Consider the following 27,085-nt stretch of genomic DNA (forward strand, 5'->3'; position numbering starts at 1 on the left):
TAAAGTATCTGTCTTTCATCAGCACAGAAAACATTAGTGACTGCTTTAACTATTAAATAGTGTGGGAAGGGTTTTTTTTTATTGTGTGAAAAAACAAAAATACCCCCAAATTCCCACACATGGCACTGCATCCATTTCAAAAGGAGATCAATGAGCCACATCAAGAACTGATGTAAGAAGGTTGCCACCTGCTCATAACAGTGCTATATATGTGAGCCTCAGCTATGATCATTTTGTGACCTCTTGTCAAACTGAGAAATGTTATTGCAGTTTGGCTCTCTAAGAAAATTGTCCCTGCCTAGATGTGAATTTTCTCTTTATCCTACCACCAGATGTAGATTGCACTTTACATTTGCAAAACTAAGAATCAGGCAATGTAGAATCCTGCTTTTTTTTTAATCCTCCAAACATGAAAAATAAACTTTAATTTACATTCTGCTGCACAGGAAGCAAAAAAAAAACAAAACCCAAACCTTATCCTTCTATCAGACACTGTAGTTTAAAAATGAAACAAATAGCTGATGTTTTATAAGTCATATATGCTGACCTGGGTTATCATCATGCTGAGGGTGGCAGACAGGAGGGGCTTGGGGGATGGCTTCTTGCAGAAATTTATATTAAACTAGACTCAAAATGGTACATTGTTTGCTAAATCTTTTATATTTTTCAACTAATAAATCTTCATTTCATTTTATAGTGTGGTTTGGGGAATTCTTATGCAGTGTGTCTACTTAATGAAAACAAGGTGCTGAAATGACTATTTTTTTACTTGAGAAGCAAGCTGCTGTGATTGCTATTAAAAGGGCCTTGTACAATGCAGCTACTGTTATGGTGCTTTTTTTGAGAGAGAGGCAACTGTAAACCCTGGAAATTGGAAAACAATGTCTCTTAGACTCAGAGATAGCAGAAAAGCCATTGTTTTATTGCAAAGGTATTTTAGCCACTTAAATTGCCAGTTTGTCATGATGAAGCATGTTACCAAAATTTGTCCCTCATTTCAGTGAGGGGAATAGTAAAGAAATGAAGGATCCTCTACAGCTGATAGGCCTCATCTCTACCCAGATGGCTAGTTCAGCAAACACCTGTGCAGTAATCTTCAGTGGGAGCTGCAGGTGCTCAGTATGTCTCAGATGTAGGCCCACATTGCTCGAGTAGTAATTCCCTCCCCCTCCCCCACCCCAAACACAAATTCCAGCAATAGGCCTGTTTTCAAAAGCTCCTCAGCAAAAGGTACCTTTCTAACCACCTCTTCTGCTTGCAAATTATTCAGTTCAAAATAGCAGGAGGCATAATTAACAATTAGAAAAAGCCACTTTAGGTAGTACTGAACCTCAAAGTCTGTGCACATAGAGTCCTGACACACAAAGAAAAGGAATTCCACATCACTAAAGTTGCAGCACCAGCTGCCAAAGCCAGGAATTGCACCATAATTAGCTTAGACTCTACATGCAAGACATAATGGTCTAAAACCTTTCTAGCACTGCTCTCCGTCTGGAATTATTCCATTGCAGATAGTCTAGCTGTTCCAGGGCAGAATTTAGCCCCTCACTTTTAGTATGTTTACACAGGCTGGAGTCCAGCTTTAATTAGAAATTAAACAGAATGACTTGTGTAAATGCTAAGAGTGAGTTAAATGTTTACAGCAGTGAAGAGGAAGAGTTGCTTGTTAGATGAGCTAATGGTGACAAACTATTAATCTACATTTTAAAAAACTTTTACATAAAAGAATTTGGGCACTTGCTTACAAACTTGAGAAGCAGCCATTAAAGTGACAAGGGAATGGGGCTAGATTGTCCAGAGAACTCCAGAAGTCAGGGAGACCAAAGCAAATATAAGGGGGAATGTGTGTGATGGTCTCCTCTCTCAGCCTTGGTATCCCACATTCTTGAGAGGAGTTATTACAGATTTTTCATTAACTAGCTTTACCCGAATTGCTACTGGTGACACTTGTTTACATAGTAGTTTTGTTTTAAGGATCTGCAATTTAAAACAGGCCTAATCATCCCCTCCATGAGAGGGGGAATTCCACACCCAGATGGGTGGCAGGATCACAACCTCTATTAGGGCCAGTGATTGGTGCTTTATTTGTACATTGCAAGGTGGTAAAATATTCCAGGAGCCATCTCAAGCCAGTCTTGTTTAACTGGATTTTCTTAGAGCCTGTCAAAAGGATGCTGTACCACCACCACTAGGTTATAGCTTGCAGAAGAATCCACGCCAGCTCCTCTTGTTGCATTAAACACAAGCACCAAATTAAGAATAATAGTGTGTTTAATATAAAGAACAGTGTAAAAATTAACTTGGTAGATACTGATGCTGAACACAGTTGCAAGGATCCTGCATAAAATGGCAGCCTTAGCCCAGCTCCCCCTCCTCTGCAGCCAGTTAAGGGTTGACAGCAATAGGCTCCAGAGGGAACCTGAGGCAGGAAGACAGGCAAGTGCTAGAGAACTGCGAGCAGCAGCAAATGGGAGTAGGAATTCATCCTCTACGCCCGGGCTGGCATGCATAGGGCAGAAAGGAAGGAGAAGAAAAGTCGGTATTAATTTGATGCCTAGATATGACAGTGACAGGCACAGTAGAAACACCTTTGATTTTACATCACTGCATACAGAAAATATAACTTCGGTGTGTGTCAGTGGGGTGGTGTTAGCCGTACCTCTGGACCCACAGCAGTGGGTTCAAGCCTCACGGCAGGACTCACTCTATCCAATACAGTCGAGATACTAGACCTTCAGTAATCGTTTGGGTAGAAACTAAAAGTCTCATGGCACTTTTCAGAAAGTGCAGGGTCCTGGCCAGCATTCCTCCTCAGCTAGACAAGGGTCAAGTGTTCAAAAGCTGCAGGCAAAACTCTGCCCCAGCAGTTAAGTCATGGCTTTGTAAAGTGCCATGAAATAGCTAAAGTATGAAAGGAGATAAAAGCCAGCTCACAAGCCCCCTCTATTCAGCTTCACTTAGGGTTCATTTCAGAATTACACCAGCATGTGCTCTTGTGCTTAACTGTATGGGATCGGATACTAGGTCAGCAATAGCTTGTGAAAATGATTATTTTACTGTCTTGTTCTGTCTGATGATACAAGCAAATGTCAAAAGAGCGGCTCTTGATCTGAGTTTTGAAGAGCATGGAGCTGTACGCATGAAGCCTCACACTCTCTTTGCCTCTACGCTGTAAAGATCTGCGCGCTTTTGAGTATGAATGGGGATTTGCTGGCGGACTTCTGCAAGCTTCTTCAGGTCTGTAAAAAGTGAAAAGTTAAATAGTTTAGACAAACTCCAGCTGATGCTTGGAAAAAAGCATGTGCACCACTTTGTATGCAAAGATCCATGAGAAAGAGACTATACAGAGCTGGAGAAACTGAAAAAGGATTAGTGAGATTTTCAAACCTGCACACATTTGTGTGTCCCTGACTTGCGTGCATGAACACAGAGCCTGATGCTTATGCAAGGCAGGAGACTTGTACAAGTCACGTGAAGAGGAACTTGTCTGAATGGGTTTGACTAATCTGGGCCTGTGCATTTCTGTGGCTGGTCAATGGCTAGATCACAAAAACTATTGCCACAAGTGACGTTGTGACCCAAAAATCTCTTGGTGCCAACTGGCAGACGGCACAGGATGCAGACAGTTTCACTGGGTTCCCCAGGATCAGATATATGCAGTATAATTCACTAAGGTTTTCACTCAGAGCCAGTAGCCATCATAACCATTGCAAAAGGCATGGACAGATAATACTTAAGGAGTTGTGTCTATATTAAAAATTATGTTCAGAAGGCAGGTAACCAGGTGGTGGGTAACGGATGCTTGTTCCTCTTGCTGGTGAAGTATGTATTGAGCAACGTATGTCTCACACTGGATGCCTGTTTGCATACTGAGCCAAATGCTAATCAAGAGACTGAAATCTTCAAGGGAGGACATTTACAAAATAGGTCAGGGGGTGTGGGGTGGGGAGTGATCCAGTTTACCAGTAAGGGCAATGGATTGTTCTGATATGTCTGGGGTGCAAACAGACATGCTGGATCCTTCACCGAGGCGGCAAATGGACAGCGTGGTTTGTATCACGAATGGAAGATCACAACCAACCCAGGCTGTAAAAATGCTGGAAGGACTTTGGGTGAGCTCTGCTCTCTCAAAGACAGGAAAGTCTCCAGTTAAGTAAGTCTAGGTTCTAGAATCTGTGTTATGATTTTCTATACAGCCATTTGTTTCCAATACTTCTAACTTGCTGCCACTTGAATCGCAGTGCTCCACACTATACTTCGTTAAATAAACTTTTTACTTGTTTTCATTATAAACACAAGTGCTGTGTGTTAAGCAGAGCGGTGAGCGGAGGCGTAACTGATAAGTTGGGGTGCACTGCTTCTTTGGAAGTAGCAAAGCTGAATACTGCGAGTGTCCAGTGGAATAGGGCTGGATGCTCCAGGGAGACAGTCAGATGGCCAGAGGGTGCCCATCCCCAACTTGCAGAAAAATAGCAGGGCCTACTTAGGCCTACTGGGGAGTGCTTGTATTGCCTGCGGAGCAGGCACAGAGAAGGCTAGGCACCATAGGTGGCGGTCTCGGCAGAGAGGCAAAGGACTGAATGGCTCATGGACACTGAACTCCCTATGCCCCTAGAGGAGCCTTCCAGGTCGGTGTGGCAGATCTGCAGGGTCTGGCATTGCTACTACCCATGTTATACTGGTTTCTGTGAATGACTAGAAGCCTTCAGTTTCTGAAGCTGAGGGCTGGCCATGAGGCTCTCACCTTTCACTAGAATGTCTTTAAAAATAGGAAAATAAAACTTGCCCAGCTTACAGAGGGTTTTGGTCTGCTTAGCCCAGTGGTCCCCAAACTTTTTACCTCATGTCCCCCATGTCCACACACACCCCTGAATTCTGTGGGGCCACTGCTCTGAGAGGGGGGGATGCAGACAGGAGTAAGAGGGCTGAGGCTGAGATCCTGGGTGCAGGGTCAGCAGCCGGGGCCAGGAGCTGAGCAGGGTGGCACTCCATCCCTGCCCCCCATGCCCCCCTAGGGGGCGCACCCCACAGTTTGGGGACCTGTGGTTTAGCCTCACTGACTCCAGTTTCTCTTTTTCCTCTTTTTTTGGGGGGGAAGAAAGAACAAAACACTACTGGCTTACCTATATCTGTGTAGATAACGGTTTCCTCAGTGCCAGCTTTGGCTATGACTTCCCCCCTGCAAAATGAAACAATATTTATTTAGTATTTGTACTGCAGGAGCACCTGAGAGCCCGCCGGGGGCCCAGACCCCATTGTGCTGGGTGTTGTACAAACACAGAACAAAAAGATGGTCCCTGCCCCCACTAATATACAATCTAAGAGTTAATCTAAGCACAAGGTCATGGTCACACCCACAAGTTCTCTTGGGACCGAGGGAGCCTGAGAAGTAGAACGTTTCCCATACCGTACGTCACTTTCAGATTCTAGCATACCATGGGCACTTGGTTTTAACGAAGAAACATGTAAAATGAATCTAAGTAATAAGATTGAGAAATTGAATCAGAAGATTTGTTTAAAAATCAGCAAGCATAGTACACACATTGGAAGTCATTCTGGAATTGCACTGCTTCACGAAGATTACACCTCATTAGATTCCCCTCCATAATTGTATCAGCACTTTGATGATTAACACTTGCCCTGAGCAGGTCTCAGCACTCCTGCATTCCTCACTATGTCATTCTGCACCATTACAGTGCCAGAGCAGACAGCAGGTTTTTGATCTCCCTCTCCCAGAAGCCTCCTGGACATGGCACAATACCCTAAGCAATCTCCCACAATCCACCACTTTAAGGAGCTGCGGGATAGGTACTTAGAAGAACATACTATTGCAACATAGTGAAGTGGATGGATGGATGCATGCATGCGAGTACTGCACCAAACCAGGCCGGCTAGCATGAATGCATTGCACCACTTCAACCTGAAGTAAAAAAGAGTTCACATTTCAAAGGTTCAAGTTCTCTAGTAGACATAAGGCTGCATATAGCTCTTGTTAAGAAGTGATCCTCTGTAGACAAACCAGCACTGAATCTATAAATCTAAAAGTACTTTATATGGAGAAAAAATGTCTTTGCTGCACAGGCAAAGTTTATCTGTAGAATCAGTTTAGCATCAGATATTCTCCAGCATACTGCCCATCCTGGAGGCTGACTAGCTAGTGAGTCCGTCCCATCTCAGATTCTACTCGTGTGTTATTGCAAGGAACCAGGCAGGCATAGAGGGGTCTATTTTAAAGTCAGGATTAACAAACAAACATTGAGCCTACACACTTCTTTTTCACCACCTCTGCTGTTCGCTGCAATGGCATGACTCTTTGCTAAGTGAAAGGGCTAAGGCACCAACAATCAGATAAACAGGTCTGAGCTTTACACGAGAACTTCGAGTGCCATTTTCTAGCTGATTAGTAACATGAATGGAGTTAATTATTTGGAAGAAAAAAGGTAATTATTGCCTAGAAAGGTTCTTGGTTACATATTTTTCCTGATTTATCCAAAGCTACTCAGGCTCATCGATGAAAATTACTGCTACTCATGGAATACACTCTGACCTATCTGGTCTATGCCCCGCTAATTCTGTCTCAAAGATCAAGTTTGTTTTATTCTTCGATTATGATGCCAAAGCCTGTAAAGCTCTAGTTAAGGAGTTTCTAGCAGACAGCTCTCAAGGTGATTCAGCTTTGCAATTAACCACATAATACACTGACTTTTCTGAATGGTGGTTTGGTTTTTAATACTCTCTCTCTCATGCAGATAATTCTGGTAAGCGTCATGTAAATGAGTAGATATCTTGTGGAATGTGATGAGATACTCAACTTGAATGTATTGTTTTATCCTTCCCAAGACTATGGTATATACTCAATTGTTTTTTAACTGGATCTTTATGTCTGATCTTTAAACAAAATTAAAAATATCAAGCTAGTTAGAGAGTGGATGATGCAGGGTTCAATACACTGGTATTAGTTTTTAATCCAGGTAAAAAGCTTTCAAAGCGTCAACTTCAACTCCAATTATATTCAGAGGAAAACTTTAAACCCATTGTTATTTGGATATTGATCATTCACCCAAACCCAGTTTGTTTGGTCCAAGCAGCCCTGATCACATTGCAGTAAAAGGTTTGCTTCCCTTTAGCTTTAAAATATTTCTACCGAGCAGTAATTATTTTTTTTTTAGTCTTTTTGTTGCACTTTAACTGATAGCCAAGTAATATTTTCCCTTTGTTAGAAAGGGGATGCACAAGCCCACAGGAAGTTAAATATTCTTACTTTCCTCCTTTAATGGCTTTTTCACAATTCTGCTGGGTATTAGCTTAAGGAACTAAGCTAATGAAAGGAGATTTTCTTAGATGGACACTATAACAACTTGAAATCCAGCCTATTTTTTTTTAAGTGGTGAAGTAATCCCAGTTGCTACACCTACCTCTGAATTCTTCAGACAATTTCTGTGTTTTTTGAACCACATTTTATCTAAGGTTCTCTGTTTCTTCTTGCTATGTGAAAAACCCACAAAAAGAGCAAAGTGGCTATACATAAGGTGCTGTCAGATGCATAAGTGAATTGTAAAACTAGAGTAGAGAACTGTATGTCATTTTCAGTTAAAGGAATCTTAGGTGATACTTTTAAGAGTAGGTAGAAACATTTTCAGAGAGAAGTGTGACAGTGTCCCTTAAAGCTTGGTTAGCAGAAAAATTCAGTTATTCTTCTCCATTTACCATGGGTTTACTACAGTGCTGTGTCCCCAGGCAACGTAAGATGCTTTCTCGTCCCTAGCAGGAGATGCAGTAGCCACATAGACTTGGTTATCAACCGCTCTGTATTCAAAGAAGGACAAGAAAAAAGTTACTGTCCACATCTTTGTACGCCGCAGATTAGCTGCATTTGAGAAAAACAATAAACAGAAGGGAAGGAAAAATTATGCCAAAAAGGTGATCTGGATTTTCCATCTCGCTTCATTTTAGGAGATTCAAAATAGCCAAAGCCATAAATAATGTGAAGGTCAGCAAGGCAAAAATCCAGAGACTCAGGAAAGGAGAAATCTCTATATGCCAAGTGGACCAGATTTAATGGTCCAAAGCATTTAAGCTCCCATTAATGCCAAGTTAAGTCCTTTGCTCAATAGGGATGACTGGTTGAATCACACTCAGTCTGAATCCCAACCACTGCCTACATTTCAGGATCCAGACAGTAACACAGGAGCAAACATGCCAACTAAGTGACTAAGCAGCGCTGGGATTCAGGAGATCTGGGTTCTGTTCTTGACTTTCACTGACTCAGCATGATCTTGGAAAAATCACAGCGAGCAACTCTTAGAATTAACCCCCTTCTCCCTCTCAGTGCCTCAAGCTACCCCATGTGTGTTACGTCTCTGTGTAAAGCACCCAGAGCTTTCTCAGAGCTTGGGATCGGAGAAATTGGCACAAAGGTGTTTATATCACGACTGAAGTATTAGAGTTTTCCTATTGATGGTGGGAATTATTTGGTGTTGTGTATGGCCTATAAGATATAAGGGAGTTACATGATTCTTTCTATCCTGACACCAAAGCCCAGTTCTGTATTAAATAATACAGTTTAAAAATAAAATTCTGAGTCAGTTCAACAAGCTAAAATCCCTTTCAGGTGGAGGAAGGAAAGGCTGTTGCTTAGTTCTTACCGTCCTCTTTGCAGCAGTTCCCAGTGGGCTGGTCCAGTTGTCATATTAAAAGCCCCTGGATACACTAGCAGCTGGCAACCTTGGTTAAAAAAGAAATGCCTTGGTATTATAAGATAACAAAAGAAGTTGTCATGGAGGAAGCATGGTTATTGCAGTTCAGAGCTGCAGTATCCCTGCACTGCTGAAATACACCCAGTCAATCAGGTAAGTTGTGTCAAAGAGTGTGGTGGCTTTAGGAGACAGCCAGCACAGGCTACCTGAACACTTCGATCACCACGAAGCTGACTTGTACTTAGCTGTTAAAACTAAGGGGGGGAGGGATAGCTCAGTGGTTTGAGCATTGGCCTGCTAAACCCAAGGTTGTGAGCTCAATCCTTGAGGGGGCCATTTGGGGATTTAGTTGGGGATTGGTCCTGCTTTGAGCAGGGGGTTGGACTAGATGATCTCCTGAGGTCCCTTCCAACCCTAATGATCTATGAAACTTGGCCCACCCTCCAATAAAAGAGGGCAGCTGGTGTTTAGACACTCAAAAACAATGCTGCTCAGTGCTATATTTACAGGCAGGGGTTGATGGTCTGAGCGACAGGCAATCTGGGCTTTAGTCCTAGCTTAGCTAAAGGCTTCCTGCATGGCCTTGGGCAAGTAAGTTAATGTACAGTTAACCCATCTGTAGACAATACATCCTTTCAGGTGTGTTGTGAGGCTAAATCAAATAAATATTTTGAAAGTATCTGGAGACCCTCAGAGGGAAGGCACTAAGAAACCTGGACTACTAGGGCTGATCCCAGCTGCCCAGCTGTCCTCTCCTGTATGTAGCACAAGGCCCAACATTCTTCCATCAGCTGCAGTAACCGTGGAGTGATGTATTTTCTCATTTTTAAAATGCTTTGTAGGTCACTGGCCTTTAACTTCTACATTGTCTAAAGTTTGTAAGTTGCATGAGTCTAATTAAGGACAGGACAAGCCATGTGACGGTGGGGAAGTGTAGGGGGTATTGGCTCTTCATAGCTGCCTGGCAGCAGACTTGCTGTCTATCATCCTCCGGGAGCACGCCCCAGATGTTATAACAGATGTGCCTTCTTCCAAGGATAGAATATGGTCATCTTCAGATTTTCTGTACGGGGTCCTCTCAACTAACTCAGTGCCTCCCCTCCCTGGCAACCTCAAGATCCAGAACTATTCCTCTTTACAGTCACCTCTTCATGTGACCTGTTTCCTCTACACTCCTTTCAAAAGACAGGCCAGGGAGGAATTAGTCCAGTTCACTGTGACTCAGTGACCTGGTATCTTTCTGTCACAGCTGCCATCTTGTGCTCCAGAATCTAAGTTCTCCCTTAAAGAGGAGCAAGTCTCTTCCCCTTAAGGTTGTGAAGAAAACCTTCACATTGTGCAGCAAATATTATCAGATGCTTGGACTCTGCAGACAGCCTAAAGCGACAGTCAGGAGACATGAACTGCCTGATTTATCTCAACGGGTCGATGATTCTGAAACCCAATACTGACATTTTAAAATGGCAACGTTATTAACTATTTTACTGCTCATCAAAGCATGCAACAAGAAAGGGAAGAGAGGCTATGAAGATCTGCATCATCCCTTTTATGTCATGAGTCATGCAATCCTTTTACTCCCCTACCCCCAATCTGGCTTTTGGAGGGTGGTTTGCAGCATGTGGGGAGGTAAAGTCCTGATTTGCCCTGCTTCCCCTAAGCCAGGAACTTTCCATCCTCCCCAATCAATTCTGGCACACAGCGGGGGCAGAAAAACTGCGTGGCTGGGATTAAGGGAATGGGGGGAGAGGGAGAGGAGGAGGAGAAGTTCCTTTGAATGTATTTACTTAAAGACATCAGTATCCATAACTGGTTAGAATATGCAAAACCTCCACAAAGGGTATGTATACACACTTATACCAAGTAAACCACAGGGAATACTTTCGTGCACTGGCTCACAGGAACAGGTGCATGCATCAGTCTTTGATATTCTGATCTAGTCATGTAGGACCAGCACCTCCCTACTTTCTCAATTAGAGGCGCTGCTCCTTTGACTAGCCAAGCAGATAGCTGTATTTTTGGACCAGAAGCTCATGAGCTCTATTCCTAATGCTATCTATGCAGTTTGTGGATAATCATGGGGTCTGACCACATGTATGCAGCTGTGGATTGAAAAGCAAGAAGCACTTTTTCTGAAGCAGTTCTGTATGGATGGGTCACCTCTCAATTAATGGCAAGTCCCCATTGTACAAAGTCTGGACAAGTTTACTTAGCAACACATCCTCACCTTTCTGTGTGTAGATTTGAGCAAGCTCAGCAAATCGGATGTCATAGCAGATCCCCAGTCCCACTTTACAGTATGCTGTTCCCAAAACAGAAGAGACACAAAGCAGAAGTCACTGTCATGCTGAATGCAGGAAGGGAATCTCAGGTCTCCATCCACCAATCGTGAAAGCTCTTGTACAATACTTTCCACCACAAGAAACAAGCACTGATTTTAGACATGTGCTTTCTTATCTGCAACCACTGTACCTGCAGTGAATTTCAGCAAGTGTTACCCAAGAAAGTGCACCAGTCTGAGAATTTTCTTTTTTTAAATGTGGATATTGTTAGTTATTTTATGGAGTAGAAAGGTCCCTGTCACAACTGCCTTATCAAGCAGCTATATCCTTTAAAAGCTTGTCATGTTATGTCTTTGGTTTTATAGGTATCGTCTCAAAAATTATTGATCAACTTCTCAATGAAGCACACAGATGGGAAAGAAAAAACACAAACTACATGCACTGAGATAATAACAGTTGTTGCTAAGAGATTTCTCCCATACACAACCATTGTGTTGCAAAAGGAGATGACCACAGCCCAAGGGATATTTGATAATTTGGAGAGAGCTCAGTTAATAGGACATGGTAATTTTGGTGGGGATGATAGCAAGTGCAAGCGTCACTTAAGGGAGCAAGTCGTCTTGGGAGTGGATATAAAAACAAATCACATGGGACATTCTGCTATGTTAGCTGGAAATTTTAAATCTCCACTACCATGCCATCCTCATAGGATATAATTTGTCAGGTCTAGTTCAACACTTTGTTTATTCTTTTCCAAGCCAACTTTCGGGTGTAATGAGGCCCATATAAATGACCTAAATAAAATGATTCCATTGTTCAAACGAATTTTGTAAACTGCCAGCATGTGCTATGGGAATACTGAACCCTCACAAAAAAGCTGCTTCAGTAATTGCTTTTCCCATTCTTTCCATTCTAGTTTGACAGGAAATCTTACAGTAGCCTCGGCACGATCTGTGAACAGGCAACTGGGAATTATGGAACCAGAACTCCAAACCACAAGAGCAATGCCAGGGCTCCACAAAACCAACATCACTCCTGGGAGATACCACTGCTATTTATAAATACAGCTCATGGTATGTGTAACACTCCAAACCAGGCCCTACAAAAATAGAATTCACCCTTCTGTTCGACTAAAGTATAAGACTTCTAGTTATACAAACTTACAACCACCATCTTTAACGAATGGAACCAACATGATACATGTCTATCACTGCCCAGATCATTTTGTTTGGATGTTGCATCTCTTTCCACCACCCTCTGTCTTTGTCTTTTCAAATCATAGATTTGACTATGGGTAAACTTTTCAAGAAGTGTCTGGGAGATTTAAGAGCCGTTGACTCCCAATGAGATAGGCTCCTTCACTTGATAACAGGACTTTAGTGCTTTGCACTCTCTAACTTCCTCTGTTTGTCAAATGCGTAGCACACTGTTTTTCCCACCATAGTAGTAGTATTTATGTCAATGTCAAGATGGTGGTTGCTGTCATTTTATTAGGGCCCATTAGAAATGTAACTGATTGTCTTATACTCACGAGTATCAAACATGGAGAAACTGTCCCCTGGGCTCAGAGTTTCTGACTCCTGGAACCGGATTTTCCCAGGAACGTTAATGTCAAATAAATGAATCTGTTTCAAAAATAACCCAAGACACTCCTTACAAATTATTCAGCACAATGATATTAACAAGGATTTCTCCCTACTGTGTATGAGCCTATGTTAAACTTATGGATCCTCTAGCCCAGTCTCTCTCAAACTTTCCAGATGACTGTACCAGATGAAATCAGGATTCTGATTTCTCTTGTGTACCCCCACGCTTCACCTCCCTTAAAATCTACTTGCTTACAAAGGTGTCATAGCACGCTATTACTGAAAAAATGCTTATTTTCTCATGTTTACCATATAATTATAAAATAAATCAATTGGAATATAAATATTGTACTTACATTTCAGCATATAGTATATAGAGCAGTATAAACAAGTCATTGTATGAAATTTGAGTTTGTACTGACTTCGCTAGTGCTTTTTCTGTAGCCTGTTGTAAAACTAGGCAAATATCTAGAGGAGTTGAAGTACCCCCTGGAAGACCCCTGCGTACCTCCAGGAGTACACATACCCTTGGTTGAGAACCACTGCTCTGGCCTATTTTATTATCCTAGACCAGTGCCTTATCAGAATCACAATCAAATATTCTTTTAGACGTGATTAGTATTTGGGGACTGTGGCAAGATTTTTTAGCTCAAAAGCCTGTCCTGGATTTGTGTACAAGTTTCCTAAACTATTTGAAAAAATATCTGTGCCTTTTAAATCATGTGCACCAGTTAATCCATAGGCCCATTTTTTATACTGCTTACTAGATAAAATGAAAAGTCTTTGGTGTGATGCAGTAATAGAAACTATGTAAAACTAGCTAAAGACATAACGAATAATAAAGAACTCCTATTGGGGCTCTCTAACTTGTTCATGAAACGAGTCATTCAGAAATAGCAGGAGGATTTTATATACTCTGTTCATCATAGAAATGTAGGGCTAGAAGGGACAACAGGCCATCTAGTCCATCCCTCCATGCTGAGGCAGGATTAATTATACCTAGGCCAGGGGTTCTCAAACTTCATTGCACCACGACCCCCTTCTCAGAACAAAAATTACTACACGACCCCAGGAGCCCCACTGCCATGGGTGGGGAGGAAGCCTGAGCCCCACCGCTCCAGACACGAGGGCCAAAGCTGAAGCTCAAGGGCTCCAGCCCCAGGCCGAGGGCCTGCAACCTGAGCTCCACCACCCAGGGTGGGAGCCATCAGGCTTAGGCTTTGGCCATGGGCAGTGGGACTTGGGCTTCAGCCCCGGACCCCAGCAAGTCTAAGCCAGTCCTGGCGACCTCATTCAAAGGCAGTCGGGACCCACTTTGGGGTCCTGACCCACAGTTTGAGAACAGCTGACCTAGACCATCCCTGACAAGTGTATGTCTAACTTATTCTTAAAAATCTTCAAAGATGGGGATTCCATAATCTCCCTAGGCAACCTGTTCCTCTATTTAACTATCCTTACTAGTTTCTGTCCTCACTCATTTATACTAGATTAGATTAGATGAGCTACCTTCCAAAGGAATATGTACATATTAAGAGACACTTAAATTACCCCGACATTGAAGTTGTAAGTAAAATCTGAGACCTTAGTTCAAAGAGAAAGATAATTATCTTTCTGATAACATGGACTTAACCCCAGTCCTGCAAAACTTACCCAGGCAAGTAACTTTCCACCAAGTCAAGAAGTTCCACCAAAAACTCATTCTGACTAGTCATATGCACAAGTGATTGCAGGACTGGGGATTTTGCCTCAAAAAGCTTAGACCGGCTCTGCTTCTATCTAGCAAAAGTGGGGGTGGTCCAACCTTGAGGTGGGTCTCTTGGTGCTATGGTACATAAATATTAAATAATAAAAAAATAATGGCCCAGCACAAGCCTCTTGTTATTCACTATTCATTGTGTCAGAGTGCATTGGTGTGGTGCTCTCTCTCTCTCTGATATCACTCTATCACGTGTGTTGGTGTGTTGTTCCTGTTGTGCCTGCCCCAGCTCTTGCGCAGAGCAGACCACCAGCACCCCCCCCTGAACCCCCCCACAACCAAAAGAAAGTAAAGTAGGCACGCACGCCAGGTTGTGTTAAAAAAAAAACAGCAGCCCTCCCCCCCCGGCAAACAAGTCCAGGGTGAGGTGCAAGCAGCAGCCAGCATATGTACCCTGACAATGGAATGGACTGCTCAGCAGTCAGCGGGATTTCCACTGCCCCTAGGCTGGACAAACAAGGCCTCCCAGGACTGCTGCATTCTTTATACACACACACACAACACACACACCACCTACCTTAAGGTACACAACTCTCTCTCATAGCAAGTTACAAACCTTTTTTATTAAGGCACCACCTTCTACCTTGTACATGTTGGTTAACAAAAAAAACTCTATATCCATTTTTTTACTTTTGCCCCTGTCATTGGGATGGGTCGGCCTGTCATCAGCCCTTCATGCCAGCTTGTGAGCAGGGCCTACCTCAACTTGCTTTATGTTAGCAAGGTCTTGACCATTACTTTAGTTCAGGCCTCAGGCCTCATACTGGGCCTTTATTAGGGCCTGCACTTACTACATTCATAAGAAAATAATATTCTTCACACAAGTGTTTGGTCAACCGGTGTTTTTCAGACAAACGTGTATTCTCATGGGAGCTGGGGTGTCTGTGTGCAAGCAAGGGGATCTATTATTTGCTATTGTCCTGTATAGAAACTTTCTACCATCCAATCAGGGAGCAGACAATACACAAGTATGACTTGAGTGACCCATCGCTCACCACAGACAGCAGAGAGTGGAGGCAAATAGCTTGTGAACAACCCAGCAGATCAAATTTGTTGACAAACGCTTTGTAATTGTTCACCAAATAGCGAATAAGAACATAAAAATCCAAACTTTCATAAACACAAAAAAGCTAAATTAAACCAAAAATGTATTTATAACAACAGACAAAATAGTAACAACACGGGTTTGTAGACAGAGCAATGGAATGAGAGGCAGGAGGCATAGGGTAAAATCCTGACCCAATTGAAATCAATGGAAATTTTGCCACTGACTTCAGTGTGAACCCCAGTTCTAACACTGATTTGCCATAGCACACTGGGCAAGCTAATTAACCTTTCTGCCCCTCACCTACCTCATCTGTAAAACAAATATATTACACCCCCCCACCACCTTTTAAAGTTATTTTAGGTCCTACATTATATATAACAACGAAACTATAGCACAACATAGTCTCATAACTACCACCTCTTTTGTTCCTCATATTCAATGTTGAAGTCTGTGGCTGTTGGGTTCCTATTAGAAACCTAGATGTAGACTTAAAAAGAAAGCAGCTATCACTTCTGCACAACACAGCCAAATATCAGTCACAGCCACATCAAGAGAAACCCACGGATAACAAAATGCCTCTATCTTTTCTCACCTTTCTGTGCTTAGCCAACATAGCACCATCAGGTCCAAAAACAGTACACGTGTTATACAACTTCCCAGCATCCTCTTCTGGAATGGATCCTTTATTAGGAAGAGAAGACAGATTTCCAACAATTACATATAGTGATGATCCAGCTACACAAATAAGGAAACAATGCTTGTGCTGCTCTCAAACTAAGACCTGAATTTAAACTCAGAAGACAAACACTAACAAAAAAGCTACCTCCAATGAGATAGATGCCACACTCTTTTGCAACTTCTGAGAGCTTCTGTGTGGATTCTCCAGGGATTTTCTCTGCATATTCACAAAAATATTTAGTACCATAGGGAGAGTTAAAGCATTCCTAGAAGTGGAAAACAAAGAAACAAAATTAAAATCTGAAAGCACCACTGGAAGGTGTGGCCTTTGAAACCTCTATCTAGGTACTTAAATGGCCCTCATCAACATAATATTCGAGAATCTACAAGGTTACTCATAAGCTAATAGACAGGCCAGAGGAAGACTAACAATTGGCACCAACTCTGATAGTCGTTTAATGTGAAGAATTTTGCACTGGAAACTGAGGAGATACCACCTGCTCATTTAACAAAGGCCAAACAGATGGTAACAATTTCTGCTTATTTATCAATCTGGTAACAATTTGAATCAGCAACCCTGAGTTGAAATATCCATCTCCTGTTACTGTTACTCTGAGCTATCTGGTCCCCCCAAAAGGCTGGTTTGAAAAGTTATGGTTGAAGACCCCATCAGCACTGTGGAATTTGTGGCTATGCATAGCCCATGATCTAAAGAGTGCTTTTTCAAACACAAGTTATTTTCTAAGGTGTTTTTCCTTCCTCTAGGCCTTCCAAAGCAATCTGTTAAATATTATTTGCTCAGCAAGCTGTGTCTTCCATCCCTAGTCCATCGCTAAGATTTACTGTCAGCCAGAGAAAGAGAGGTATGTACCCTTTGGTTAGTTGGATCAAGTTTCTGCTCTCCTTTGACCTCCAATGACTGGAAATTGAAACTAGAAAAATTCAAATTGGAAACAAGTACACATTCTTAACACTTAGGGTAAATTAATCACTGAGAAAGCTTCCCAAGGATTGTGCTAGATTCTCCAGCACTTGAGTTCTTCATGTCAAGACTGGAATGTCCTTCTAAAATTTTGTCACAGATATGAATGCTGAAGTCACCAATCTAAAAAATCCACACATTACGTAGCTTGAGGCAGGAATCACTGTGTGAAGTTCTATGTCTATGTCGGTGGTCAGACTAGATGAAGATAATGGTCTCTTCTGGCCTTAACAATCTGTGACTCTAGTGACTAACTTTTTAAAAAAAAAGCTGAGACTGTGGAGAACAATTCAAATGTTTGTCCATGCTCCACTCCTGATCGGTGTTTTCCAAATTGGGTGACTAGATGATCAGAGTGGTCACTTCCAGCCGTATAACCCATGAGTCAACACTGGACTAATTGTTGTACAACCCAACTCCTTTTTTCCTCATTGCGGACTCCTCTTTGGATAGCAGATCTTTTCTATTATATTAATATCATCAACCCAACTAGTGCTGCTAGGGCAACAAGAATCAAAGCACCAGCATGAGGAGTTGAGTGTAGCAGGAACTACATACCACTGAGAATGGGAAAAGTTATACCAGGGACTATGGCACAGGTTTATGGAGTTAAACAATAAATCAATGCTGTAACAAAATTGAAACAGCTGCAGCTGTATTTAATTTTTTAATATTTATTTATAAATATTATTACTTGATTTTGGCCTTGACATTTCTCTGTTCAGGACTGAAAGGGAAAAAAGTTAACAAGTAGTAAATGTGTAATGAGAACAGTGTCCCTCTCCCCACAAAGTCAAACATTGTATGCCATGTGAAAACACCCCAATGCAGCACTAAAGTCCACTAGAAGGGGTGTAGGACTGATGAAAGTGGTCTGTGTGTGTAAGCACGAGCCTGGGAGTCAGCCATCAGTTCCCTGCTCAGCTCTGCACAGAATTACTATGTGAACTTGAGACAGTCCTCTCTGTGTATCAGTTTCCCCACCTGTTTAAACAAACAAACATGGTGAGGGAATAATACATCTTGCCTACTTCCCAGCGGTACTGTGAGGCTTAATTCAATTACATTAGTACAGTGCTTTGAGCTTGTCAGACACAACCAATGAGCAATTAAGACCAGGTCTGCACTACAGATCTATATCAGTATAACTATGTTGCTCAGGAGTGTAAAAAATCCACACCCTTGAGTGACATCGTGATATTGACCTAACCCTCGCATATAGACAGCGGTATGTGGACAGGAGAGCTTCTCCCATTGACACAGCTACTGCCTTTCGGGGAGGTGGATTAACTACGTTGATAGAAGATGCTCTCCCGTTGACATAGTAGCATTTTCACATATAGTGCTATAGCAGTTCAGCTGCACCAATGCAGTTACACTGCTATAGTGCTGTACGGGAAGACAAGCCCACAGAGAGCTATGCTCTCTTACATATTCATTTTAAAGAAGTTCGTCTGGTGGTCTTGGCATTTGCACATATGTAGGAGGCCAAATGCAGCAAAATCAAAGGTCATATTTGTTGAGAGAGCTGCTTTGGCACAACTGAGAAGGGAAGTTTGCCTGTAACACTTACTCTCCCAATAATTAAAAAGTTAGATTTAGAGTCCACTCTGCCAAGAACTTTGTACTGTTGACTTATGCATTGCACAGCAGAGGATTAACAAATAGGCCTTGTAAGAGAAAAAAGCTCATAGATGCATTGGAAAAGTCACCTCTGCAAGTGCAGTCACTTAGGCTATATCCATACTACAGCCTACGTGGGCATAACTTATGTTGATCAGAGGTGTGAATAAACCACCCCCCGAGCAACATAAGTTACACTGATGTAAACATTTGTGTGAACAGCGCTATGTCAATGGGAGAGCTTCTCCTCCTGACATAGCTTCTGCCGCTCAAAGGGATGGGTTTTTTTATGCCGACAGAAGAGTTCTCCCCCATCAGCACTGAGCATCTTCACCAGACGTGCTGCAGCGGCACAGCTGTACACATACAGCGCTGTACATATAGACATGGCCTTAGGAGGCAAAAGAAAAAATAAGAAGATACAAATTAGAAAGATCAGAAGCCATTAGATCAATAAGAAAAAAAAAGTCCAAGCATAGGAAGATGAAATATCTGGATCAGAACACATTTCACTAGCTGGATGCAAGTCTCAAAACCTATTTTCAACTGTATATTCTTCCTGGGAGCAAACACAGCTTTCATGTTTTAAAAGGCATTTTTTGTACAAATGTTAGTGCCAGGAAATTCTGCAACTAAGGAGCCACAGGAAAGATCTGAATCCATTTGGTTTCACTTCTTCATTCTGAGCGTGCACCAGCAGAAGTAGCAGAGTGACAAAAAGAAAAACAGAAAAGAAAAAGGACAATAAGGCACAGGTTCTCATCTTGACTACACCATTATCCATCCATAGTAAACTGATTTAAGTTAATGGAGTCACTCTGGATTTAAATCAGTTTAACAGAGATCAGAATCTGGCCCCATGTAAAGAAGACCTGCTTAGTTCCAGACAACTCTCGTTGTACGCTTAAGTTTCTTACAAGTGACATTAACCCCTAACATGGCTCATTATTATTTAACTCTATTATGTCAGAGAACCTTAGCATACCAGAAATGAGACAGAAATTAGTACTTGACCAATACAAGGCTATGTTTACACTTAAACTACTGCAGCGGCACCACTATAGTGCTTAAATGTGGACACTACAGTGACAGGAGAGGTTCTCCTATTGCTGAAGTTAATCCATCTCCCCGACAGGCTGCAGCTACAGTGATGGGAGAATTCTTCTGTCTACACTGGGGATTAGGTCACCTTAACTACGTTGCTCAAGGGGGCGGATTTTTCACACCCCATAGCAACATAGCTGGGTGCAGCGTTGGCCCAAGAAAAACAGATTTCTGTGGGTGTGTGCCGCATAGTAGTTTGAGGAGATTTGGTCAATACTCACAGGCAGAGCCACAACTTTTGCTCCTTGTGCTGTTGCTTTTCTTATCAATCCACAAGCTTTGTTCAGATTATCTGATTTGACAGCAGATACATGAAGCTGGATTAGCGCTAGACGGAAGTCTAAAGACAGAGAAGACAAATAATTAGTCAATGCAGCTTTGCTAAAACACTTCTAAATTACAGCTTTTTAAAAGGAGTTGAACAAATAATAAAATTTGCACGTATACTTATATATGTACTTAATTACTACACATACCATTTCCAAATAAGTGCAGGGAGGATCCTGCAGCTGCCTCTGGAGAACCACTGTACCAAGAGGAGTACATGCATGTGAGTGATAGCCAGCTCTTCCAATAGGTAGGAGCTGCACAGCACCAAGACTTCTGTCAGTTTAACAACCATAAACTCAAATGCTAATTCAAAGTGGGCAGACCTATAGGAAAGAAACCCACTCAACACTGTACCACTCTCTGTCCAAGTTCTCAAGCAAAATCCTATATAAGGAATGGGGAGCTTTTAAGTGCATGAGTCCAAAAATGACAGTTTAATAGTGTTTGCAGTGTTGCTATAGCTGTGTCAGTCCCAGGATGAGACAGACAAGGTGGGTGAGGAAATATGTTTTATTGGACCAACTTCTGCTGGTGAAAGAGAGAAGCTTTCAAGCTCCACAGAGCTCTTCTTCAGGTACAGTAAAGTTTCACATATCGCAATAAATCATTCATAATGAAGTGGGCAATTGTTTCTTGCAACGTGTTAACTCCTCATGCGTAACAATCTGTTCCACCTCGTATTTAGCTCTGACACACGGAGTACCTTTCCCAGACCTGAAGAAAAGCTCAGTGGAGTCTGAAACCTTGTCTCTCTCACCAATAGAAGTTGGTCCAATAAAAGATATTACCTCACCTGCCTTGTCTATTTCAATTTAACAGTGGCCAGACACCAATCCTAATGGTGTTTTTCTTGTCTTTTCTATCCATTTCACAACCATGGTCTCTTCTGAGTCTGCTTCTTCCCCCTCAACCTACCTCCTCTGCTTAAGAATTACCTTTTGGGAACACGTCAGCTAAACTGGCATTGCATACCACAGGACAGTGATAGTGAACCATTATTTTGGGCTAAAAACAAAGTCTTACACAAAATTAATGGCTCTCTTTCCCCCCCTCTCATCCCTGGCAAAATTAATGCAAAAACATATCTAACAGTAAAGATAACACATTTACAATTCAGTTATACCCCTATCAAGACAGAAGATTGACCCAGGAGTTACACAGCAATGTCAGTTTGTGTAGTGGGTAAGCAGAACTGTGCTTGTTTGAACTTCTACTAGATGATACCTTGGCAGAGTCCTCTGAATTATGTGGGCTAGTAGACTTTATTTACTGTGCTTTTTTCTAGTCCAGCAGACACTCCGCAAAGCCCGTCCTTAATCACGTGTTATGCTGAGTTCATTAGCTTCCTTTAGAACTCCTACCATTAGCTTGAGTGTCAGAACAACCCAGGCTTCTGAAAAACGTTTGTCCAGCCTACCAACAATAAAAATGCCCACAAACATTGCAAGGAAACAGACCAGAACCAGGAGAAGAAAAATACCCACTCCATAGTGGAAAAATGTCCCCAACCTCCTCCATAGTGGTAGATAAGTACAGGGTCAGGAAAGAGCAAAGATAAACCTCACTTCACAAAGGTGAGAGGAAGAGCAAAAACTGGTCCCAGAGAAGAGATGACTGGGCCAAGAAGAGTCAGGCCTGGTCTACACCTAAAACTTAGGTCACCCTAGCTACGTTGCTCAGAAATGTGAAAAATTCACACCCCTGAAAGACACAGTTAAGCTGATCTGAACCCTGGTATAAATACTGGCCTGGTCTACACCTAAAACTTAGGCTGACCTAGCTAAAACACTCTGGCCCCTGCGCCACATAGGTCATGTCTACACAAGCACTTATGTCAGCAAAACTTTTGTCGCTCAGGGGTGAAAAACACCCCCATGAGTGACATAAGTTTTGCCAGAATAAGCACGTGTGTGCACAGTGCTATGTCGGCGGGAGACACTCTCGTTGAGCTGGTGTTATGTCATGTCAATGGGAGAGCTCTCTCTCATCAGCATAACATGGCTACTTAAGCGCTCTTACCATGGCACAGCTATATCGGTACCGCTGTAAGCTTGTAAGTGTAGACATGGCCTTACTTAGAATCATAGAATATCAGGGTTGGAAGGGACCTCAGGAGGTCATCTAGTCCAACCCCCTGCTCAAAGCAGGACCAATCCCCAACTAAATCTTAGGTCAAACAAATCACCACTGTAGATGCAGCGAGGCTGACCAAAGAACTCTTCCATTGACCTAACTGCTGTCTCTTGGAGAGGGGGATTTGTTACAGCAATGGAAAAACCTCTTTTGTTGCTATAGTGTCTATGCTACCGTGGCAGAGCTCAGGCAGTGCTGCCGCTGAAGCGCTTGTAGTATAGACATATCCACCATTGACCTCACTACCAGTTCTTGAGGGTGTGGATTTACTACAGCAACAGAAAAACCCTGTCATTGCAGAAAGTGTCTATGCTACCATGGCAGAGCTGCAGCTGTGCTGCTTGTAATGTAACATACTTTCAGTCAAAGACCTTCTTCCACCTTTAGTCACCCATTAGTAGCCAAGCTCATGAGTGCTAAAGGTCAAGCAAATGATAAAATCCTCACAATGCCACAGTCACACTGGAGACTGTTTTAATATTTGGTTTACTGAGTAAATAAAACTTCACTGAAATTTTAAACAGACATGAAAGCATCCGATCTCAGAGTCTGTTTAACAATGGCAAGAATTTGTGGTGTTCTAAACTCTCCCTTCCTCTGAAAACTCAGAGAACAATTTTAGAAAATTTGCTCACTGAAATAAAAACAGACTTTATACCTGAACATTATCTCAATTATTCAGACAGAATAACAGAGAGAGCAAGAGCACGCAAGAGAGAGTGCGCACAGTGCAGAATTGAATAGCCTGGCATGGTGTTTAAATGCCAAACTGTGAAACGGGGATAATAAAGCTTACCCACATCACTAAGAGTTATGAGACTTAATAAATTAATGTTCTTAAGCATACTAAGATCTTTAGATGGTAAACTAATAGAAGGACAGAGAATTATATTAATTTTCTAGGTCTGCTTTTAGTATGTCCTGGCATTTACAGAAAATACACCGCAAGAAATCATTAGGGATGGATTCAGGTCTCCAGGCATGCAGACTGCTTAGCGGATGGCAAAAGCCAAAACTACTTCATCTTTGCCTCACTACAAAGCATCCTTGTGCTTTATGAAAGATCAGAAGCTAAACAAATTTGAGATCAAGTCTTTGAAAACACATCATGTTCAGAACTACCAATATAGCGCTCAATAACCTTCTACCGCTGTTGCTAAGTGCAGAATGCACAAGCCTGCTTAATCCTGTGTGCCTTTAATATTTCACAAACCTTAGTTTAACAGTCTGTGAAATGGTTTGAAGGCTTAAAATTATCAACATCTAACACACCTGATCAGATTATCAGACGATCTAGGTTGGGATCCTGCCTTTCGCAGCATCCAACATCCCATACAACTGAAAGTAAAGTATAAGAACTTGGTGTGAAAGGAAGAGAACACAGTAAGATTCAGGTAAACTACAGACTCACAGACCCATTTTCCCCTTCCCACCACGTAGCTGACTGTGGTCTACCAGGGGAGAGGAGAGGAAAAAGTACCAAAGATGGCAGGCTGGAGATAGAGGGGGCAGGTGCTGGAGTAGGAAAACAGGAGCCACATGGCAGGGGAGGAAGGGGAGAAAGAAGGTTGGGGGCAGCAGGCTGGGAGGGGGAAGTGCCATGGGGAAAGCAGGAAGCCAGGAACCCCGGGAAGGAGGTTGGGGGCAGCAGGCAGAGGGGAGGTGCGGTGGGGAGCAGGAGCCCCATGGGGGAAGGAGGCTGGGGGCAGCAGGCAGAGGGGAGGTGCTGTGGGGAGCAGGAGCCCCATGGGGGAAGGAGGTTAGGGGCAGCAGGCAGAGGGAGGAGGTGCTGGGGGGGGGGGGAAGCAGGAAGCCAGGAGCCCCATGGGGGGACGGAGGCTGGGGGGCAGCAGGCAGAGGGGGGAGGTGCTGTGGGGGGGAGCAGGGAGCCCCATGGGGGGGAAGAAGGTTAGGGGGCAGCAGGCAGAGGTGCTGTGGGGGCAGCAGGCAGATTTACATGTATCCCCCTCCAGCGGCAGCCCAGCCCGCGGGGCGGGGGGGGAAGGGCAGTGGCTATTACAGGCACACGCTGGAAGCCCCCGGACACCTCCGGGGTGGGAGCTGCTCTAGGAGACCCCTCTCCCCGCGCACGCGCACTCCGGCGCGGCGCAGCCCGCCCCCAGGCCGCACGAGGCAGAGTCACTCACTGGCCATGGCTCCTCGCGCCGGCAGCATCTCAGCCCCCGGCCAACGCGGCCTCAGCGGATAGACCCACGGGGGGGGGGGGGGGGGGCCGGGCGCCAGCGCAATGGAAGCGACCGCACATGGGCCTGCTGGGAATTGTAGTTCTGTTGAGCGCGGCCACGTGCTCTGCCCTGGACAGGAGAAGTTGCGGGCAAAGAAGCGGGGTGTGAGGCTGCCCTGTTCTGTGCGCCTCATGGGGCTGGGGAGTTAGGGCAGGGCAGGGCACCTGTGAGCGCAGGCACATCCTTCCGCGAGGGCAAGGACAAGAGCAGCATGCTCTCCCCCAACACACTGACCTCCTGGAAGCTACCTCACTTCATACCCCTAGCCTGCAAGGAGCCTGGACTGCTGCCCACTCCCACCTTCAAATATGAAATCGACCACGTGGGAAGTAGCCATAAAAGAGGCGCTGTAGAGTAACAAGCACTTTGAAACTCCAGACAGAGTGTAGAGAACTATCCCAGGCCATTTGGGACACTAAGGCAGAGAGAGATTAGTTCAGGCCCTCATAGCACTGCTATGATAGAGCCAAGCATGGGAAAACGGGTAGGGTGACTAGCGGTCCTGATAAAATCAGGACTGTGCCCATATTAAGCAGTTTGTCCTGCATCCTGACCGAAGCATGGTCAGGATGCCATTTGTCCTGATATTTTGTTTTGGGCACAGCGGCCCGTTTTTATTTTTTCTGCTTAGGCAGCGGTGAGAGATCGGAGGAGTGCCTTTTCAATTGTTACACTTACCTGGCACATCCATGTCTTCGGCAGGCGGGTCCTTCAGTCGCTGAAGGTCTTCAGCTGAATTTCAGCGGCGGGTACTTCTTTCTTTGGCAGCAAGATTTATTATCCGCTGCCAAAGACCCGGATGCAGTGAGTATAAGAATTGAAAAGGCGCTCCCTTGCGGCAGTCCCGATATTTTGAAGTTATCTGGTCACCCTAAAACTGAGGAAGCAGCACTGGCCCCACAAGGGAGTCCATATGACCATCTCTGATACTTAAAGAGAATGGAAAGCTTAAAATGCTATTTTCTTATATAATACAGTTTGGCTTTCAATTTATTTTAATATAATTAAACAAATGTGCACCAAAACTATTAAACTCCTTGATTTACTTGCTCTTCATGTTTAAAATACACCAATCAGGCAGATGAGGATCTGAGGAAACAACTCAGGCCAAAGTCACCTCATGCATGGTAGCTGTGAATCTGGGCCCTTAGCTCTCTGCTGTGATAGTCTGTGTATTGTGACTTTACAGTTGCAGCTCCAGGTACCAACCATGGAATGGTTAAGGCTTATTCACTGGAGATCAGATCTTATATAGCCAGGTTCTAGTGAACAGTGATGTCTAGTGATGTCCATAAACATCACCATATTCCATTCTTCCTTTACAAAGAAGGACTTCCCCTAAATATAGTTTTCTAATGATTTGGTTCTACAGACTGCCAACTAGATTGTTTTGGTCGACCTTAACACTCAGAGTTCAACTTTGCATGACTCATGCCCCTTCATTTCCATATTTCTTATTCTTAATATTTGTTAGAAGTGTTTCTTCCATCTGGATAATTTCAGTCAAGGTTCCAATTATAGCAAACACTTAAAAGGTTGGTGTCTGTTGCCTATCATTTCTTTAACGAACAAACTATTAGCGATACATGGAGCACTGTTCTGTGCAATAAGCTTGGCCTACACCAACTAAAAAGTATGCAACACCCTTGTTTAGATATTTAGATGCACTACAGTTATTTTGCATAAATAATGATTTACTTAACTCTCGTACTTATCACTTTCTCTAAAAACTACAAACCTACTAAAGATGCATTTGAACAGGGGGCATGTATGGTGCAGTATGTTAAAGTACAAATATGCCTTTAACTCCTGCTAACCTAGACATGGTGTAAATGGAAAAGATGTTTGATTTTCATCCTCATGACATTTATTCAGCTCACAAAAGCACCCCATAATTCAGCACAGTTGGCAACCTGGTATGAAAAAGAGATGGTGCCACAGCTCAGACTTGAAGAGCTTGAAGTGGAAATATTGGAGAGAGAGCCTCAGCAAAGAGAAGTGGGAGGCTTGGTGGCATGGGAAACATACCTGTTAGGAAGACTCCTAGAAAAACACTAAAAATAGTCAAATCTATAGATCCGAAATTCAGTAAGTTTTGGAAGTTATAGTTTTGTAATATTTCAATGCCAGAAAAACTGAAAATAGTCTTTTAAAAGTTGAACTCACAAGGCTTGAAGGCTGTTTTTTGGGTACTGTTTTCTGCAACAGCACAAGTTAGTGGTACATAGAAGGTATATTTTTAAAGGGCAAATTCTCTATGCAATTTAATAGAATCTCTATACTAAAACAGGTAAGTTACATGTGTGTCTCAGTACTTCGGAAAACAAATTTTAAAATCATAGTTGGTAAAAATCAATACTGTTGAGGAGCAGGTTACAGTAGTGGAATGGTATTTGCTCATAACAGAAGCTAAACTGAAAGAGCAGGAAATGACTTATTAAATCTAAAGAGGATAATGCAATTAAGAAGGTATCTCCACAGATAAGACATTAGAACTAAGAATTAGCAATAAAGGCCCCAGTCCTGCAAATACTTATGCACATGCTTCAGTTTACATATAATTAGTCCCATTGGTTTATTAATTAAGAAATGGAAACGTGTGCTTACAATATCTACTCTAAAAG

General features: G+C 43.0%; 1 protein-coding gene across 3 annotated transcripts; it reads right to left on the minus strand.

The window, feature by feature from the left end:
• Positions 1 to 2,010: 2,010 nt before the first annotated feature.
• On the minus strand, positions 2,011 to 24,443 carry NIT2 (nitrilase family member 2). 3 transcript variants are annotated; one of them, XM_039530830.1, is made up of 12 exons: positions 24,236 to 24,304; positions 23,488 to 23,553; positions 20,229 to 20,278; positions 19,974 to 20,092; positions 16,189 to 16,309; positions 15,958 to 16,046; positions 12,507 to 12,600; positions 10,921 to 10,995; positions 8,646 to 8,724; positions 7,708 to 7,806; positions 5,124 to 5,179; positions 2,011 to 3,239 (listed from the first exon to the last, which is right to left on the minus strand). In XM_039530830.1, exons 2-12 carry the CDS (start codon positions 23,547 to 23,549, stop codon positions 3,148 to 3,150), a joined length of 936 nt encoding a protein of 311 aa, XP_039386764.1. In that variant the 5' UTR covers positions 23,550 to 23,553; positions 24,236 to 24,304; the 3' UTR covers positions 2,011 to 3,147. The 3 variants fall into 3 exon arrangements, with proteins under 3 accessions (XP_039386764.1, XP_039386760.1, XP_039386770.1); XM_039530826.1 differs by having other exon boundaries at positions 24,173 to 24,270; XM_039530836.1 differs by lacking the exons at positions 20,229 to 20,278; positions 23,488 to 23,553; positions 24,236 to 24,304 and adding an exon at positions 24,363 to 24,443.
• Between the last annotated feature and the right edge of the window lie 2,642 nt (positions 24,444 to 27,085).

Source organism: Mauremys reevesii, linkage group 1 (assembly GCF_016161935.1).
Source record: "Mauremys reevesii isolate NIE-2019 linkage group 1, ASM1616193v1, whole genome shotgun sequence".
Lineage (NCBI taxonomy): Eukaryota > Metazoa > Chordata > Testudines > Geoemydidae > Mauremys > Mauremys reevesii.

Coding starts and splice junctions, on each gene's coding strand:
- NIT2 (XM_039530830.1), bottom strand. CDS start 23,549: ATGGGATGTTGGATGCTGCGAAAGGCAGGATCCCAACCTAGATCGTCT. Junction 12,601..15,957: donor TGTTGGCTAAGCACAGAAAG/GTGAGAAAAGAT, acceptor TTTTTGAAACAG/ATTCATTTATTTGACATTAA. Junction 8,725..10,920: donor TCAAATCTACACACAGAAAG/GTGAGGATGTGT, acceptor TTTTTAACCAAG/GTTGCCAGCTGCTAGTGTAT.